The 20,460-nt window shown below is 49.3% G+C and overlaps 1 protein-coding gene across 1 annotated transcript; it reads left to right on the top strand.

Annotated features, from left to right (window-relative positions):
- Positions 1–1,384: 1,384 nt before the first annotated feature.
- Positions 1,385–15,754, top strand: LOC115183070 (protocadherin beta-14-like; the record flags this gene model as incomplete). Its single annotated transcript, XM_029744431.1, has 4 exons — positions 1,385–1,472; positions 6,506–6,731; positions 9,217–9,421; positions 15,642–15,754. Coding segments are annotated over exons 1-4 (632 nt in total), but the record flags the coding sequence as incomplete, so codon positions are not given.
- Between the last annotated feature and the right edge of the window lie 4,706 nt (positions 15,755–20,460).

The following is a 20,460-nucleotide window of genomic DNA, read 5'->3' as shown; positions in this document are numbered from 1 at the left end:
ATCATTATGAAGAGTCATTGATGTCTGTGGAGGAACTCGTACATTCATACATAGCCAACGGTGTATAAGCGCCAAAACAAAACAACCACATCCATCCGCTGAATTACAAAATAGCAATACAAGAATCTAGAGCCTTGTGCTGAAAAGATTTGTCAAGAAGGCTCCCACCCCCCCCGTGTCTTCCTCCCCTCTCTCTTTCTCTTCCCCACTCCCTCTCTCTATCAGGCTCTGCTGACAGGCTTCTAAAGGCCCACATATGAAAAGGCAGGAAGGAGGGAGAGAGTGGTGCGTTCTTCTCGTTTCTTCTCCTCTCTTTTTCCCGCCGCTTCCCTGCGTCCCTCAGATGTGAAGCTCCCCCTTATTTGCTGTTGTCTTTCCTTCGCGCCAGACATTGCAAAACAACACGAAGCACAAGTCTGCAGACAAAACAAACTCTCCCAATACCAGACGACAAGCAACAACAACACACAGCGGCAGATATGTCTGTTTGATGGAGTCCCCTTCTCTGAGTCTTTTCTGATCTTCTGAAAGCCTTCTGAGAGCACTTGCTTACTTTCTGCCCCTCCCCAACTCTTTCTCTCTCTCTCTTTTCTCTCTCTCTCTCTCTCTCTCTCTCTCTCTCTCTCTCTCTCAGTATGCTATCAGACGTGTTTTGGGGAAACATGTTCGTGTGAAGAGCGATAGAAGAGAGGGTGAGGGTTTTTGTAAGAAAATGTCATTCTTTTCACTGACTGCTAAGGCCTTGGGGAAGCGACAGTCTCAGACAGCAGGACAGTATAGCTGCTAGCGCGTGGAACAAACGAGGGAGGGAGTAGCCCTTCAGCCTGGGATGGAACATGGGAACCTATCAGCCATGTTTCATTTGGCCATTGTCTCCACCAGAGAATGGGCGGGGGGGTGTCACCAGCGGATTGTTGGAAATGATTTTGAGAGGCAAATAAGATTAAGGAGATTGTGCCAGGGATCGCAAACAATTTGGAAGGGAGAGATGGTATGGATGTGTTGGGAAAAGTCAAAGCCAATGGTGGGAAGTGGCCACAGACACTGTGCCTTTTTTGGCTTAAAAGAGGACTCAGACCCAATGACATCATCATTCAAAGGATTGGGGGCTTCAGCAGACACTAGTCCTCCACTTTCCAGAATGCATTTAGCTCATGTGCCTACATTTCATACATGGACAACCTCTTAGTAGTATTCCATGTCCCCCTGTCTGTACCAACGTTATCTCTGACTTGACCCGGACCCTTACCTCTCCATCTAAATCTTATATTTTCTGTGTTGTAGGTGATGAGTGGTACCTCTGCAGGCTGAGCCTGAGTGTGCCCACCCTGGCAGACCTGCAGTGGGGCATGTTTCCCTCAGCCCTACCTGGGCGCAGTGGGACATGAGCCGCACCAGGCTCTGTGGTCTACCGCCTCACGACCGCCAACGAGACGGCACAATAGGAAACGCCCACTTCCTGCTACTGGACGGTGAGTGAAAAGTTGATCTGGTGACTCCCATCTAGAAGGGCTGGAAATGGTGTGTGTGGGGTGTTTGTGTGTTGTCAAGGGAAAAGAACAACTCCTAAATCAATAAATTCCGTCAAGCGCAAGAGATACAAGAGCAAATTAGCATGAGCATCCCCTCTGCCACTAAGCGCTAACACGGCTAACAAGCAGACACACAAAAGAACTGGCTCTGACAGCAGTAATTATCACCAACATCTGGCACAGGCTACGCCGCCGCTCTGTATATTGATTTTGTTTTTGTTTATTTGCTTTTCTTTTATGGGGTCGTTGTTGAATTTTCAATTACGGTTGGGGAGAGAGAGGGGACACGTGTTAGCAAGCATGTGGGAATGCGGGATATTCACTCCCCAGGGCTTTCAAGGCTCCTAGATTTGGAATCAGGAATGTTTTGGGTGAGGAGGGATGGGAAGCTGGATGGGTGGAGAGGAGGGATGGGAAGGGATGGGAAGATGGAGGGTTGGAGCGGAGGGATGGGAAAGATGGATGGGTTGGAAAGGAGGGATGGAAGGGAAGGTGGATGGGTTGGAGAGGAGGGATGGGAAGGGAAGGTGGATGGGTTTGGAGAGGAAGGGATGGGAAGGGATGGGAAGCTGGATGGTTGGAGAGGAGGGATGGAAGGTGGATGGGTTGGAGAGGAGGGATGGAAGGTGGATGGGTTGGAGAGGAGGGATGGGAAGGGATGGGAAGATGGATGGGTGGAGAGGAGGGATGGGAAGGGAAGGTGGATGGGTTGGAGAGGAGAGGAAGAAGGTGGATGGGTTGGAGAGGAGGGATGGGGATGGATGGGTTGGAGAGGAGGGATGGGAAGATGGATGGGTTGGAGAGGAGGGATGGGAAGATGGATGGGTTGGAGAGGAGGGATGGAAGATGGATGGGTTGGAGAGGAGGGATGGAAGATGGATGGGTTGGAGAGGAGGGATGGGAAGGGAAGGTGGATGGGTTGGAGAGGAGGGATGGGAAGGGAAGGTGGATGGGGTGGAGAGGAGGGATGGGAAGGGACGGGGATGGTGGAGAGGAGGGATGGGAAGGGAAGGGGGATGGGGTGGAGAGGAGGGATGGGAAGATGGATGGGTTGGAGATGAGGGATGGGAAGATGGATGGGTGGAGAGAGGAGGGATGGGAAGGGAAGGGAAGGTGGATGGGTTGGAGAGGATGGATGGGAAGGGAAGGTGGATGGGTTGGAGAGGAGGGATGGGAATGGGAAGATGGATGGGTTGGAGAGGGAGGGATGGGAAGATGGATGGGTTGGAGAGTAGGGATGGGAAGGTGGATGGGTTGGAGAGGAGGATGGGAAGGGAAGGTGGATGGGTTGGAGAGGAGGGATGGGAAGGGATGGGAAGCTGGATGGTTTGGAGAGGAGGATGGGAAGGTGGATGGGTTTTGAGAGGAGGGATGGGAAGGGAAGGTGGATGGGTTGGAGAGTGAGGGAGGGAAAGGAAGGTGGATGGGTGGAGAGGAGGATGGGAAGATGGATGGTTGGAGAGGAGGGATGGGAAGATGGATGGGTTGGAGAGGAGGGATGGGAAGGGAAGGAAGGTGGAGGGGTTGGAGAGGAGGGATGGGAAGGGAAGGTGGATGGGTGGAGAGGAGGGATGGGAAGGGAAGATGGATGGGTTGGAGAGGTAGGGATGGGAAGATGGATGGGTTGGAGAGGAGGGATGGGAAGGTGGAGGGTTTGGAGAGGAGGGCTGGGAAGATGGATGGGTTGGAGAGGAGGGATGGGAAGGGAAGGTGGATGGGTTGGAGAGGAGGGCATGGGAAGATGGATGGGTTGGAGAGGAGGGATGGGAAGGTGGATGGGGTGGAGAGGAGGGATGGGAAGGTGGATGGGTTGGAGAGGAGGGAGGGAAGGTTGGATGGGTTGGAGAGGAGGGATGGGAAGGGAAGGTGGATGGGTTGGAGAGGAGGGATGGGAAGGTGGATGGGTTGGAGAGGAGGGATGGGAAGATGGATGGGTTGGAGAGGAGGGATGGGAAGTGGATGGGTTGGAGAGGAGGGATGGGAAGGTGGATGGGTTGGAGAGGAGGGATGGGGAAGGGGGATGGGTTGGAGAGGAGGGATGGGAAGCTGGATGGTTTGGAGAGGAGGGATGGGAAGGTGGATGGGTTGGAAAGGAGGGATGGGAAGGGAAGATGGATGGGTTGGAGAGGAGGGATGGGAAGGTGGATGGGGTGGAGAGGAGGGATGGGAAGATGGATGGGTTGGAGAGGAGGGATGGGAAGGGAAGGTGGATGGGTTGGAGAGGAGGGATGGGAAGATGGATGGGTTGGAGAGGAGGGATGGGAAGGTGGATGGGTTGGAGAGGAGGGATGGGAAGATGGATGGGTTGGAGAGGAGGGATGGGAAGGTGGATGGGTGGAGAGGAGGGATGGGAAGGGAAGGTGGAGGGTTGGAGAGGAGGGATGGGAAGGTGGATGGGTTGGAGAGGAGGATGGAGGGAAGATGGATGGGTTGGAGAGGAGGGATGGGAAGATGGATGGGTTGGAGAGGAGGGATGGGAAGATGGATGGTTTGGAGAGGAGGGATGGGAAGATGGATGGTTTGGAGAGGAGGGATGGGAAGATGGATGGGTTGGAGAGGAGGGATGGGAAGGTGGATGGGTTGGAGAGGAGGGATGGGAAGGGAAGGTGGATGGGTTGGAGAGGAGGGATGGGAAGGGAAGGTGGATGGGTTGGAGAGGAGGGATGGGAAGGGAAGGTGGGATGGGTTGGAGAGGAGGGATGGGAAGATGGATGGGTTGGAGAGGAGGGATGGGAAGGTGGATGGGTTGGAGAGGAGGGATGGGAAGGGATGGTGGATGGGTTGGAGAGGAGGGATGGAAAGATGGATGGGTTGGAGAGGAGGGATGGGAAGGTGGATGGGTTGGAGAGGAGGGATGGGAAGGTGGATGGGTTGGAGAGGAGGGATGGGAAGGGATGGTGGATGGGTTGGAGAGGAGGGATGGAAAGATGGATGGGTTGGAAAGGAGGGATGGGAAGGGAAGGTGGATGGGTTGGAGAGGAGGGATGGGAAGGGATGGTGGATGGGTTGGAGAGGAGGGATGGGAAGGGATGGTGGATGGGTTGGAGAGGAGGGATGGAAAGATGGATGGGTTGGAGAGGAGGGATGGAAAGATGGATGGGTTGGAAAGGAGGGATGGGAAGGGAAGGTGGATGGGTTGGAGAGGAGGGATGGGAAGGGAAGGTGGATGGGTTGGAGAGGAGGGATGGGAAGGGAAGGTGGATGGGTTGGAGAGGAGGGATGGGAAGATGGATGGGTTGGAGAGGAGGGATGGGAAGATGGATGGGTTGGAGAGGAGGGATGGGAAGATGGATGGGTTGGAGAGGAGGGATGGGAAGATGGATGGGTTGGAGAGGAGGGATGGGAAGATGGATGGGTTGGAGAGGAGGGATGGATGGGAGATGGATGGGTTGGAGAGGAGGGATGGGAAGATGGATGGGTTGGAGGGGAGGGATGGGAAGATGGATGGGTTGGATTCCTGAGACAATGGTGAAGATTTGTGGGCAGGAGCTTTTTGTCAAGGGGGCCAATTAGTGAAATGGAAAATCATGTGAGGTAGCCTCGCTACAAGGCTGTTTTTATTAATCAATCGATGGGGAAATAAAGCTAAAACACCATACTTGACAGAAGAAGTATGGCAAAATTGTGATTAAATTGATACAACGTTTAAATGGTGTCCATTTTACATTACGTTTGATTAGATTAGATAGCTAAACTCTGATGAGATAAAAGCATTTAATTAAAGGATGACATGCAAATGTTCCATTTTTAGGGTACTCAGGTGTTGGACATTCCTAAAACAGCGATAATGTACAATAAATTATAACAAATCAAAAATTAAATAGATATAGATTGAATTAAAGGAGAAAAGAAATAATGAAAATCCAAAAGAAGTGAGTGACAGGGACAATGCAGCTGTGATTAGCTACATGTCCCTGTCTACCAGCAGCTGTGTGCCTCCTATTCCTCTCTCTTCCTCCTCTTCCTCTTCTCTCTCTCTTTCTTCCTCTTCCTCCTCTTCTCTCTCTCTCTTCCTCCTTTTCTTCCCTCTCTCTCTTCTCCTCCTATTCCTCTCTCTTCCTCCTCCTCCTCTTCTCTCTCTCTTTCTTCCTCTTCCTCCTCTCCTCTCTCTTCCTCCTCCTCCTCTTCTCTCTCTCTTTCTTCCTCCTCCTCCTCTTCTCTCTCTCTCTTCCCTCTCTCTTCTCCTCCTATTCCTCTCTCTCTCTTCCTCCTCCTCCTCTTCTCTCTCTCTCTTTCCTCCTCTTCCTCTTCTTCTCTCTCTCTTCCTCCTCCTCCTCTTCTCTCTCTCTCTTCCTCCTCCTCTTCCCTCTCTCCTCTTCTCCTCCTATTCCTCTCTCTCTCTTCCTCCTCCTCCTCTTCTCTCTCTCTCTTCCTCCTCCTCTTCCCTCACTCTCTTCTCCTCCTATTCCTCTCTCTCTTCCTCCTCCTCCTCTTCTCTCTCTCTCTTCCTCCTCCTCTTCCCTCTCTCTCTTCTCCTCCTATTCCTCTCTCTTCCTCCTCCTCCTCTTCTTCTCTCTCTTCCTCCTCCTCCTCTTCTCTCTCTTTCTCTTCTGTTGATGCTGCTGCCCAGGGGACATGGATTAAGATGACCCTGTCTTCCTGTTCTCCTCAGAGAAAGATCAGAGAGGCTGGATGTTAACCCGATAACACACACACACACAGACACACACACAGCCCCAGCTGGCAGAAGGGTCCTCTACCCCCATCTCTATACACAAATAAACGCACACACCAGCCCCCCAGCCCAAGAAACCATGTCTTAGGGATGTCCATTTCTGCACAGCTGTCTCTGCTATATGATATCACTCACATGATTGTCTATAAGACCCCAGGGAAAGCTGTGTGATGAGGTGTGAAAACACAGAACAACTTTGATTTGGGGGTCAACTATCCATTCAAGAAAACCTTTGAGTCACTTGGAAGAACCATGTGTGTCTGTGTGTTTATACGTGTTGTTTATATCCCGTAACTAGGCGGCGAGGATTCGTTTGAGGTGGACCGCAGCTCTGGGGAGGTCAGGACCACCGGCCGACCCCTGACCCCCAGCAGGGAGTACATGCTGAGGGTGCAGGCGGTGGACACGCAGGGCAGGAAGGGTCCCCCTGCAACAGTGGCTATTCTGGCAGGGTTCCGCCCCCCACAGTTCACCAACGCCTCCTACACCCTGACTGTCCCAGAGAACACGCCCGTGGGCCAAGCGTGAGTACACCCTGGGTTTGGAGAGATTGTTGTGAGGAAAACCCAATTACCCATATTATGGACTACTTTTGACCAGAGCCACCTAGTGCACTATATGTGGAATAGGCTGTCATTAGAGATTACGAGAAAGGTGAATAAACTAGGGTTTTACAGGTGACATTGGACAGGAATAGGATGAGGGGAGGGGAGGGAGGTGGGGAAGGTGGTGTAAGAGCACCAGTGAACCAATGAATGCGTGTGTTCTGAGTATGTGTGTACATGTATTTTTGGTTGTGTATTGTGCTTGTTATGTGTGTGTGTGTGAGTGAGTGAGTGAGTGAGTGAGTGAGTGAGTGTGTTTGTGTGTGTGTGTGCCGCCTCTGCTGCTCATTAGAGGGGAAGCCAAAGGATTGTGTGAACGTGGATGATTCCTCTGCATTATGTGTCATGTGTTGGGAGGGAGGGGGGAGGGGAGGGGGGAGGGAGGTTATGAAGGTGGGGGGAAGGGGGGAGGGAGGTTATGAAGGTGGGGTGAAGGGGGGACGCAGATGCATCCTTTTCTCCCGAGGCTCGGAATATGAAAGTGTGGCTAATTCAAATACAGTGAGGGAAAAAGTATTTGATCCCCTGCTGATTTTGTACGTTTGCCCACTGACAAAGAAATGATCAGTCTATAATTTTAATATTAGGTTTATTTGAACAGTGAGAGACAGAATAACAACAACAAAAAATCCAGAAAAACGCATGCCAAAAATGTTATAAATTGATTTGCATTTTAATGAGGGAAATAAGTATTTGACCCCTCTGCAAAACATGACTTAATACTTGGTGGCAAAACCCTTGTTGGCAATCACAGAGGTCAGACGTTTCTTGTAGTTGGCCACCAGGTTTGCACACATCTCAGGAGGGATTTTGTCCCACTCCTCTTTGCAGATCTTCTCCAAGTCATAAAGGTTTCGAGGCTGACGTTTGGCAACTCGAACCTTCAGCTCCCTCCACAGATTTTCTATGGGATTAAGGTCTGGAGACTGGCTAGGCCACTCCAGGACCTTAATGTGCTTCTTCTTGAGCCACTCCTTTGTTGCCTTGGCCGTGTGTTTTGGGTCATTGTCATGCTGGAATACCCATCCCTGACCCATTTTCAATGCCCTGGCTGAGGAAAGGAGGTTCTCACCCAAGATTTGACGGTACATGGCCCTGTCCATCATCCCTTTGATGCGGTGAAGTTGTCCTGTCCCCTTAGCAGAAAAACACCCCCAAGCATAATGTTTCCACCTCCACGTTTGACGGTGGGGATGGTGTTCTTGGGGTCATAGGCAGCATTCCTCCTCCTCCAAACATGGCGAGTTGAGTTGATGCCAGAGCTCCATTTTGGTCTCATCTGACCACAACACTTGAACCCAGTTGTCCTCTGTATCATTCAGATGTTCATTGGCAAACTTCAGACGGGCATGTATATGTGCTTTCTTGAGCAGGGGGACCTTGCGGGCGCTGCAGGATTTCAGTCCTTCACGACGTAGTGTGTTACCAATTGTTTTCTTGGTGACTATGGTCCCAGCTGCCTTGAGATCATTGACAAGATCCTTCCGTGTAGTTCTGGGCTGATTCCTCACCGTTCTCATGATCATTGTAACTCCACGAGGTGAGATCTTGCATGGAACCCCAGACCGAAGGAGATTGACAGTTATTTTGTGTTTCTTCCATTTACGAATAATCGCACCAACTGTTGTCACCTTCTCACCAAGCTGCTTGGCGATGGTCTTGTAGGCCATTCCAGCCTTGTGTAGGTCTATAATCTTGTCCCTGACATCCTTGGAGAGCTCTTTGGTCTTGGCCATGGTGGAGAGTTTGGAATCTGATTGATTGATTGCTTCTGTGGACAGGTGTCTTTTATACATGTAACAAGCTGAGATTAGGAGCACTCCCTTTAAGAGTGTGCTCCTAATCTCAGCTCGTTACCTGTATAAAAGACACCTGGGAGCCAGAAATCTTTCTGATTGAGAGGGGGTCAAATACTTATTTCCCTCATTAAATGCAAATCAATTTCTAACATTTTTGACATCTGTTTTTCTGGATCTTTTTGTTGTTATTCTGTCTCTCACTGTTCAAATAAACCTACCATTAAAATTATAGACTGATCATTTCTTGTCAGTGGGCAAACGTACAAAATCAGCAGGGGATCAAATACTTTTTTCCCTCACTGTATTTATTAAAATAAACTTTAGGATTAACATGAAGGTCAAAGTGTGTGTCTGAACCTGCCTCCTCAGGGCTCTGATGACTGGAACACAATGTATTCATCTCCTGCCCACCCTCTACACGGTGTGTGTGTGTGTGTGTGTGTGTGTGTGTGTGTGTGTGCGTGTGTGTGTGTGTGTGTGTGTGTGTGTGTGTGTGTGTGTGTGTGTGTGTGTGCATCAACATCCTCTCTTAATTTGTCTCCTTATGACATCACTTCCTGTATACTGTATCTCCTTATGACATCCCGTCCTGTTTCCCCCTGTAGTGTGGCGATGGTGGGGGCCATCTCCTTCCAGAGGAAGACTCTGTCCTACATGCTGCTGGTGAACCCTGGCAACCTGTTCAGTGTCAACCAGGAGAGTGGAGCTGTCAGCCTCACCCGGACAGTGGACTTTGAGAGTGGACACACACTCCACACACTGCAAGTCAGGGCCTCCGAGCCAGACACAGGCCTCAGCGGTGTGGCAGAGGTACACACACGCAACTATACACACACACACACACACGCGCGTGCGCACACACACACACACACACACACACACACACACAGTCACACATACAGTGAGGGAAAAAAGTATTTGATCCCTTGCTGATTTTGTACGTTTGCCCACTGACAAAGAAATGATCAGTCTATAATTTTAAGGGTAGGTTTATTTGAACAGTGAGAGACAGAGTACTAAGTCATGTTTTGCAGAGGGGTCAAATACTTATTTTCATCATTAAAATGCAAATCAATTTATAACATTTTTTACATGCATTTTTCTGGATTTTTTTTTGTTGTTATTCTGTCTCTCACTGTTCAAATAAACCTACCCTTAAAATTATAGGACTGATCATTTCTTTGTCAGTGGGCAAACGTACAAAATCAGCAAGGGATCAAATACACTGCTCAAAAAAATAAAGGGAACACTTAAACAACACATTCTAGGTCTGAAAGAAATAATCTTATTAAATTATTTTTTCTTTACATAGTTGAATGTGCTGACAACAAAATCACACAAAAATAATCAATGGAAATCCAATTTATCAACCCATGGAGGTCTGGATTTGGAGTCACACTCAAAATTAAAGTGGAAAACTACACTACAGGCTGATCTAACTTTGATGTAATGTCCTTAAAACAAGTCAAAATGAGGCTCAGTAGTGTGTGTGGCGTCACGTGCCTGTATGACCTCCCTACAACGCCTGGGCATGCTCCTGATGAGGTGGCGGATGGTCTCCTGAGGGATCTCCTCCCAGACCTGGACTAAAGCATCCACCAACTCCTGGACAGTCTGTGGTGCAACGTAGCGTTGGTGGATGGAGCGAGACATGATGTCCCAGATGTGCTCAATTGGATTCAGGTCTGGGGAACGGGCGGGCCAGTCCATAGCATCAATGCCTTCCTCTTGCAGGAACTGCTGACACACTCCAGCCACGAGGTTCTAGCATTGTCTTGCATTAGGAGGAACCCAGGGCCAACCGCACCAGCATATGGTCTCACAAGGGGTCTGAGGATCTCATCTCGGTACCTAATGGCAGTCAGGCTACCTCTGGCGAGCACATGGAGGGCTGTGCGGCCCCCCAAGGAAATGCCACCCCAACACCATAACTGACCCACCGCCAAACCAGTCATGCTGGAGGATGTTGCAGGCAGCAGAACGTTCTCCACGGCGTCTCCAGACTCTGTCACGTCTGTCACGTGCTCAGTGTGAACCTGATTTCATCTGTGAAGAGCACAGGGCGCCAGTGGCGAATTTGCCAATCTTGGTGTTCTCTGGCAAATGCCAAACGTTCTGCACGGTGTTGGGCTGTAAGCACAACCCCCACCTGTGGACGTCGGGCCCTCATACCACCCTCATGGAGTCTGTTTCTGACCGTTTGAGCAGGACACATGCACATTTGTGGCCTGCTGGAGGTCATTTTTGCAGGGCTCTGGCAGTGCTCCTCCTGCTCCTCCTTGCACAAAGGCGGAGGGGTAGCGGTCCTGCTGCTGGATTGTTGCCCTCCTACGGCCTCCTCCACGTCTCCTGATGTACTGGCCTGTCTCCTGGTAGCGCCTCCATGCTCTGGACACTACGCTGACAGACACAGCAAACCTTCTTGCCACAGCTCGCATTGATGTGCCATCCTGGATGAGCTGCACTACCTGAGCCACTGTGTGGGTTGTAGACTCCGTCTCATGCTACCACTAGAGTGAAAGCACCGCTAGCATTCAAAAGTGACCAAACATCAGCCAGGAAGCATAGGAACTGAGAAGTGGTCTATGGTCACCACCTGCAGAACCACTCCTTATTGGGGGTGTCTTGCTTATTGCCTATAATTTCCACCTGTTGTCTATTCCATTTGCACAACAGCATGTGAACTGTATTGTCAATCAGTGTTGCTTCCTAAGTGGACAGTTTGATTCACAGAAGTGTGATTGACTTGGAGTTACATTGTGTGTTTAAGTGTTCCCTTAATTTTTTTGAGCAGTATACTTTTTTCCCTCACTGTATACAGTACACACTCACCTCTATACACATCTGATCCTAGCCAGATGGCTGGCTTGTACACACAAATGGCATCCTCACTAATCCACCAGTTCCCCTTAGGCCCGCTCCAGTCACCTTGGCTAATTCACTCAAAGGAGCTATGCATGCGGCTCTGAAGGTGTGTGTGTGTGTGTACTTTCCGTTGGAGTAGTATTGATGAGGAATAGACCCATCAACTATAGCCATGGTCAGCTGCAGTAGAGAACGTCCAACCTGCCCCACTATGCTGCTCCCCAGCCGTGGTCACATAATGGAGAACAACAGTATGGAGAGCCAGCCATGGTCACATAATGGAGAACAACAGTATGGAGAGCCAGCCATGGTCACATAATGGAGAACAACAGTATGGAGAGCCAGCCGTGGTCACATAATGGAGAACAACAGTATGGAGAGCCAGCCGTGGTCACATAATGGAGAACAACAGTATGGAGAGCCAGCCGTGGTCACATAATGGAGAACAACAGTATGGAGCAGCCGTGGTCACCTAATGGAGAACCGTGGTCACATAATGGAGAACAACAGTATGGAGAGCCAGCCGTGGTCACATAATGGAGAACAACAGTATGGAGAGCCAGCCGTGGTCACATAAGGAGAACAACAGTATGGAGAACCAGCCAGTGAAGCATGGTGATTCTGTTCAGGTGATTGGACTGTGGCCTCAGTGGCAAGTTGGAAATAGAAATAGGTGCCGTCTAGCTTCAGTACGGATACAGTGAAAGACCTATGGAGATTCTGGGTAAAAAGACAGAGAGACAATTGTCGTGTTTATTTATTCAGAAGGTTGTTTGTCTTTGCTGTCCCATTATGTGAGGATAATCATCTCAGACTTTACTTCAGATGGACAATTATCATCATATTGTATGATGTCTCCCTCAGATTTAAAAATAACCTTTACCTAAATGAGAACAGGTGTCCTAACCCCTTGTTTGGCTTCCGTTTCCTTTCCCACAGGGCAGTTGAGGTAAGCTGTGTGAAACTGGCGTATTGGAATCCCCCGGGGCGGCCATCTTTGTTTGTCAGATGCTCTCATCCACTGATGAGTTCTTTAGATGGACTTGGAAACCAGGCAGGACCCTGTGGCCAACGTGTACCTGGCAACCAGGCAGGACCCTGTGGCCAACGTGTGCCTGGCAACCTGGCAGGACCCTGTGGCCAACGTGTGCCTGGCAACCTGGCAGGACCCTGTGGCCAACGTGTACCTGGCAACCTGGCAGGACCCTGTGGCCAACGTGTGCCTGGCAACCAGGCAGGACCCTGTGGCCAACGTGTGCCTGAAAACCAGGCAGGACCCTGTGGCCAACGTGTGCCTGAAAACCAGGCAGGACCCTGTGGCCAACGTGTGCCTGAAAACCAGGCAGGACCCTGTAGCCAACGTGTGCCTGGCAACCAGGCAGGACCCTGTGGCCAACGTGTGCCTGGCAACCTGGCAGGACCCTGTGGCCAACGTGTGCCTGGCAACCAGGCAGGACCCTGTGCCAGACACAGAGGAACGCTTTAGCACCACACACACACACACACACAAACAAACAAACATGTACAACGCGAGTAGACAAACACAGAAACTCTTGAATGTACACACACATACATTAAACACAGATGTAACAATGCACACGTACAGACACAACACACACCAACATAAACAGGCTCCGCAATCTGGCAATAAGCTGTCATGGTCACCTCCCTCTGTCCAAAACACATACCATCTGTGGTGAAGACCTCCATCTGTTTGGTCTCTCTCCCTCTCTTTATGTCTTTCCTCTGACTCTGTCTCTCTCTGCTATCATGGGGTAAGGGTATGAAGAGGAGCAGGCATCCCATAGAGTTCCATGTCTCTCTCCCTCTCTCCTCCCCGTCTCTCTCTGCTCCCAGCTTCTCCTCCTAATCTTCCTTAAGCACTTGTATTAGCTCTTATTATCACTAATACTCTCACTCTCTGCCACGCACACACACACACACACACACACACACACACACACACACACACACACACACACACACACACACAGTACGGCAGCAGTATCAGACCAGGCTCCTGTTGGTCATTAGCACAGTGTGTGGCGGCTCTCCAAGAGGGTCTTAACAGACAGGGTGTTTTTCTAACAGGAATTGGGATGCCCAGGGAGTGCTGGTGATTAGGTATGAGTGAGAGGGGGATTCAGTCTGCCGAGTTTGGATGAGTGGCGAGAGGGAGGGCTTCATAGTGTTACCCACAGGTTAGAACGTGATTGAATTGATGCACTAGGGGAAGAGTCAGACATTTTGTCTCAGTCTATCGATGCCAAGTTGAACCTTATTGTTTGGAGTTTGTTGTCTTTGGGGCGAATCCTAACTTCCACATAAGTCGAATTTTCACTTACTCTCGCATTGACATCAAGTTTGGATTTCAATTTGTGGCCTCCTGAGTGGGGCAGCGGTCTAAGGCACTGTATCTCAGTACTACATTTACATTTACATTTACGTCATTTAGCAGACGCTCTTATCCAGAGCGACTTACAAATTGGTGCAATCACCTTATGAGATCTACTGGAACAACCACTTTACAATAGTACATCTATATCTTTTTGGGGGGGAGGGTAGGGGGGGAGGGTTAGAAGGATTACTTTATCCTATCCCAGGTATTCTTTAAAGAGGTGGGGTTTCAGGTGTCGGTGGGGTTTCAGGTGTACTAGAGGCATCACTACAGACCCTGGTTCGATCCCGGGCTGTATCACAACTGGATGTGATCGGGAGTACCATAGGGCGGCGCAGAATTGGCCCAGCATCGTCCGGTTTAGGGGAGGGTTTGACTGGGGTAGGCCGTCATTGTATAATAAGACTTTTTTCTTAACTGACTTGCCTAGTTAAATAAAGGTTCAATTAAAAAATACAAATACAGATCCGGGTTCGATCCCAGGCTGCGTCACAGCCAGCCGTGACTGGGAGAACCATGAGGTAGCGCACAATTGGCCCAGAGTCATCCGGGTTGGGGGGGGTTTGGCCTGCCGGGATTTCCTTGTCCCATCAGGCTCTAGTGACTCCGGTCGTCAGCTGGATGGTGTTTCCTCCGACACATTGGTGCAGCTGGCTTCCCGGGTTAAGCGAGCAGTGTGTCAAGAAGCAGTGCGGCTTGGCCAGTGTTGTGTTTCGGAGGACGCATGGCTCTCGACCTTCGCCTCTCCCAAGACCATACGGGAGTTGCAGCGACGGGACAAGACTGTAACTACCAATTGGATATCACAAAATAATGTACAAAAAAAGGATTTACATTTGTTTCAGATTTTGAAGGTTTGCCAAATATGGTGTTGGAGTTTCTGCATTTTCTCAAAGTTCCAATGAAGTTTGTGTTAGTTCCTTCATTTCAGACTGACAGTGTGAGAGTTGATGTGAGTGTGTTGAGTGTGTCATGGTTCCATGCTGGGGCCCACGCTGGCTTCTCCAGCCCCTCTCTGCCATGGCTGCTCTGTGTGCCCACCTAGCTCCCCCTCTCTCCCCTGGGGAGCAGCAGTCTCCCCCCTGGCACGGCTGGTCCCCAGAGATAACACCCCCATGTGGGAGACTGGAGGGGGAGGATCCAGCATGACTAACACTGCTCAGGGAACCTCTGGACTACCCCGCCTCTCTTTACCTCTCTCACTCTCTTTCCCTATCTATCTCTCTAACTCAATCTCTACCACCATCCTGCCCTATGATTATCTATCTTTTCCTCTTTCTGCCCCCCCCCCTCTTTCTTTCCCTCTGTCACTATCTTCCTTTCTCTCTTTCTCTTCCCCCTTAATGATCTCTCTCTCTTCCTTACGCCTCAGGACTGTCATATTTACAGCTATAAAAAAATGATGTGGGTGTGCAGAGATTCAGTGTAAATGTGTGTGCATGCATCTGTAAGAGTGTGTGTGTATACGTGCGCACCGCGTGCGCGTGTGTGTGATGTTGTGTTCCGCTTGGCCGGGGAGCGGCTCAGAGGGATGGGCTGCAGCTGTGCCTGACTACCACTGGGTTCTCGCTCTCCCACGCACTCATTTATATTAACCCAGCCAGCACGCTCGAGAAAACACACATACACACAAACACTTACACTCACATACACAATCACATATTGTGTAAATGACTGTCATCTGAAAGCTTCACACAAAGAAGAACTTCCACAGACCCCCCTCGATCGCCGCTCCAAGTTAACTTTCTCCTCTGTCCTTCCCTATAGGTGGTGGTTCACGTCACAGATGAGAATGACTGCACTCCAGAATTCCTCCATTCCATTTACAGCCGGGATAAACATTCCCGAAGCCACCGCGCCAGGAACGTCACTGATACAAGGTGAGGCATCGGTGGAGGTTCTATGTGGGACATAAAGTCCATAACATACGTAGAGACAGACAGACAGACAGACAGACAGACAGACAGACAGACAGACAGACAGACAGACAGACAGACAGACAGACAGACAGACAGACAGACAGACAGTAACAGTATATACAGTGCCTTCAGAAAGTATTCAGACCCCTTGACTTTTTTCCACATTTTGTTACATTACAGTGATATTCTAAAATTGATTCAATTGTTTTTTCCCTCATCAATCTACACACGATACCCCCATAAAGACCAAAGAAAAAACACGTTTTTAGACATTTACATAAGTATTCAGACCCTTTACTCAGAACTTTGTTGAAGCACCTTTGGCAGCGATTACAGCATTGAGTCTTCTTGGGTATGACGCTACAAGCTTGGCACACCTGTATTTGGGGAGTTTCTCCCATTCTTCTCTGAAGATCCTCTCAAGCTCTGTCAGTTGGATGGGGAGCGTTGCTGCACAGCTATTTTATCTCTCTCCAGAGATGTTTGATCAGGTTCAAGTCTGGGCTCTGGCTGGGCCACTCAAGGACGTTCAGACGCTTGTCCCGAAGCCCCTCCTGCGCTGTCTTGGCTGTGTGCTTAGGTTTGTTGTTCTATTGGAAGGCGAACCTTCGCCCCAGTCTGAGGTTCTGAGCGCTCTGGAGCAGGTTTTCATCAAGGATCTCTCTGTACTTTGCTCCGTTACTCTTTGCCTCGATCCTGACTAGTCTCCCAGTCTCTGCAGCTGAAAAACATCCCTACAGTATGATACTGCCACCACCATGCTTCACCGTAGGGATGGCGCCAGGTTTCCTCCAGATGTGACGTGTGGCATTCAGGCCAGAGTTCAATCTTGGTTTCATCAGACCAGAGAATCTTGTTTCTCATGGTCTGAGAGTCTTTAGGTGCCTTTGGCAAACTCCAAGCGGGCTGTCATGTGAATTTTAGTGAGGAGTGGCTTCCATCTGGTCACTCTACCATAAAGGCCTGATTGGTGGAGTGCTGCAGAGATGGTTGTCTTTCTGGAAGGTTCTCCCATCTCCACAGAGGAACTCTAGAGCTCTGTCAGAGTGACCATCTGGTTCTTGGTCACCTACCTGACCAAGGCCCTTCTCCCCGAATGTTCAGTTTGGCCGGGCGTCCAGCTCTAGGAGAGTTTTGGTGGTTCCAAACGTCTTCCGTTTAAGAATGATGGAGGCCACTGTGTTCTTGGGGACCTTCAATGCTGAATACATTTTTTCGTACCCTTCCCCAGATCTGTGCCTCAACATAACCCTGTCTCGGAGCTCTACGGACATTTCCTTCGACCTCATGGCTTGGTTTTTTCTCTGACATGCACTGTCAACTGTGGGACCTTAAATAGACAGGTGTGTGCCTTCTAAATCATGTCCAATCAATTGATTTACCACAGGTCGACTCCAATCAAGTTGTAGAAACATCTCAGGATGATCAGTGGAAAACAAGATGCACCTGAGCTCAATTTGAGTCTCATTGCAAAGGGTCTGAGTACTTATGTAAATAAGGTGTTTCTGTTTTTTAAGTTTAATACATTTGCAAAAATATCAAAAAACCTGTTTTCACTTTGTCATTATGGGGTATTGTGTGTAGAATTGCTAAGGATTATTTTTTTTTAATCCATTTTAAAATAAGGCTGTAATGTAACAAAATGTGGAAAAAGTGAAGGGGTCTGAATACTTCCGAAGGCACTGTAACAGACAGACAGACAGTAACAATACATAACAGACAGAGGGTGCTGCCCTCGGTGTGAGATGTTGATAGCCAGGCTTGGTTAGTGGACAGACACCCTGAGGGTTGAGGAGGAGAGTGACCTCTAACTAAAGGCTGGCCATAATGGAATATGGCTGCTCTTATAACCCTGCCTGTCCCAGACCTGATCCTATCACAGTAATTGAAAGGGTTTTACGCCCACTCACAATGGATGACTATGTGCCACGGTTCAACCACCGGCAACTCTTTCATAGAGGGAGGGAAGGGAAGGGAGGAGTGGGCAACCCTTTGGGAGGTTAGATAGATGAACGTGTTTCTTGTGCCGTTCATGCACAGGTATGTTCAGTCAGTGTGCTACCATGGCAGTGCATGCATCTTTGTGACCTCAACTCTATGCACACGCCACACGTTATATGCGAGACCGACAACGAGGTTTGTTTTGCTGCTTGTCACACTGCATTAGGTTCTGGGATCAAATTGTCAATGCTAATAGATAGCAGGCTAACAGCTAGCCTCTCTGGGAGTGCTCGAGCAGTCTTCCCCCACTGAGCCATGAGGAGAGGAGGGAGAGAAGAAGACAACCCATTTTTTCAAGTCTGTGTGTGTGTGTGTGTGTGTGTGTGTGTGTGGTGTGTGTGTGTGTGTGTGTGTGTGTGTGTGTGTGTGGTGTGTGTGTGTGGTGTGTGTGTGTGTGTGTGGTGTGTGGTGTGTGTGTGTGTGTGTGTGTGTGTGGTGTGTGTGTGTGTGTGTGTGTGGTGTGTGTGTGTGTGTTGTGTGTGTGTGTGAGCCAGAGGGAAGAGAATGGCCGAATTGCTTACCAGCCTTTAATTCTGTCATTGTTCTCAGCTAAAGCCAATCGGCTTTAGCGAGGGGATGGAGAAAATAGAGAGACAAAAAGGAACGACGAAGAACGAGAGAGGTAAGACAGGATGATCTAGTGGCCACGGCATGCTTTCTGAAGCAGATGCACACGTTGGCATGGGCCCGGCTGTGGTGTGTTGTCTCTGTGTGTCTGTGTGTGGTCTCTGTGTGTCTGTGTGTGTGTCTCTGTGTGTCTGTGTCTTTGTCTCTGTGTGTCTGTGCATGTGCTTAGGAAAATTAAATCATGGTGATATGCAGCTTTTTTGCATATCGTCACGTCGACAGACGCGCCTGTCACTCACTCACGCACTGGAGACTCCCCCTGCATGCAGAGCACGCGTGTGCGTGTAGAAGGAATAGTTTGATTTCAAGCTTTCGAATGGCTAGTTTGATTTCAAACGTTAGAATGGATAGTTTGATTTCAAACGTTAGAATGGATATTTTGATTTCAAGCTTTAGAATGGATAGTTTGATTTCAAGCTTTAGAATGGATAGTTTGATTTCCCGAAAACAGAGGAAAGAGGCGAGGCATGATGGAAAGAGAGAGAGAGAGTCAGGAGAAAGAGACAAAGATAGAGAGAGAGAAATAGAGAGAGGGGGATGATTATTGTGTTTTAACTTAAGTCAGGATTAGTCTATAAATTGGGCATGGGTTTTTAATGGAAGCTAGCAGTGAGTGACGGGGAAAACTGCCTCTCCAATTATCTAGTCGAAATGTCCCAGGAAGGATTTAGCAGAGTAGGGAGGCGAACAAACTAACTCCCCCACAAACCCCTCAGCTAGCCAGAATCGCTCGCCTAGCCTCTCAGCCTAGCCTCTCCTCATATTCCTGTTTAATTTAGCTACCGCTGCAACTCCATACTCCTGCCTATGCATTAAAAATGCTAATAGGTAGCCTGAAGATATATTATATTAGTCTGTGTATATTTAATGAACCTTCTGTTTCAATCCTGGCCTTAAGCTCCCCTTCTCTCACACACATGAACACACACACACACACATGAACACACACATACACACACTCTCTCTCGCTCGAAACACCCCCCTGCAACAGGTTCATGTGTGAGTGAGAGAGGTAATGGGATAGAGGGAGGAAGAGGGGAAATAGAAAGAGGATGTAATGATGAGAGATGGAAGACGAGCAGGGAGTCAGCCAGAAATCAACTAATCGTTTGCGTCATTCTGTGTGCACGTGGGCGTGAGCATTTCTACATGCACGTGTGTACATTAACACACATTGTCTGTGTCTGTGTGGGGAGCACGCTGTCTCTCGCCCTGAGGGCTAATTCATTAGAACTGGGCTCTGGCTCTTTGACTAATGACAGCAAAGCCTTCCTGAAGTTGGACTGTTTGATGTGGGCCTGTCAACAGCATGACTCTAGTCTAACACTAGCCAGTACCCAGTACATACAGTAGGTCTACAGTACAGCTAGTGTTATCACACACACTTCATACACCACTGGCCTCCAATATATCTCTTTTATTCACACTGGCTTTTTAACACCACAGACGACCGATTAAATTGACCTACTGTACAATGGCAAGGAGCTGGAAGAGGGGAGGAAGGGGGGAGGGAAGGTGGGACAAGGAAGGCTGGAAGACTACTTTAAGTCGTTAAGACTAATGTATGTCGCTCTGGATAAGAGCATCTGTTAAATGACTAAGATGTGAAAAATGTCAAATGTAAGGCTACACACAGAGGCTGTAAGATAAATGACTACTGAAGTGTGTGTGTGTGTGTGTGTGTGTGTGTGTGTGGTGTGTGTGGTGTGGGTGGTGTGTGGTGTGTGTGTGTGGTGTTGTGTGTGTGTACAGTCAAACCCACATTGGCCACTGAGTATTTCTGTTGGTAATTTCCTTATTTGCCAAACTGGAACAATGATTTCCAATGTGTACAAAGCTGATTATAAAGATATGACTCTTCCTCCTGTATTTCTGCTGCTTCTCTTCTCTTCCTCCTCTCTTCCTCCTGTCTTCTTCCTGTCCTGTCTTCTCCTGTCTTCCCCTCTCTTCTTCCTGTCTTCCTGTCTTCCTCCTTGTCTTACTCCTGTCTTATTCCTGTCTTCCCTCCTCTTCCTCTGTCTTCCTCCTGTCTTCCTACT

The sequence above is a fragment of the Salmo trutta genome, unplaced genomic scaffold (assembly GCF_901001165.1).
Source record: "Salmo trutta unplaced genomic scaffold, fSalTru1.1, whole genome shotgun sequence".
Lineage (NCBI taxonomy): Eukaryota > Metazoa > Chordata > Actinopteri > Salmoniformes > Salmonidae > Salmo > Salmo trutta.
This window is presented reverse-complemented; position numbering and strand designations above follow the sequence as displayed.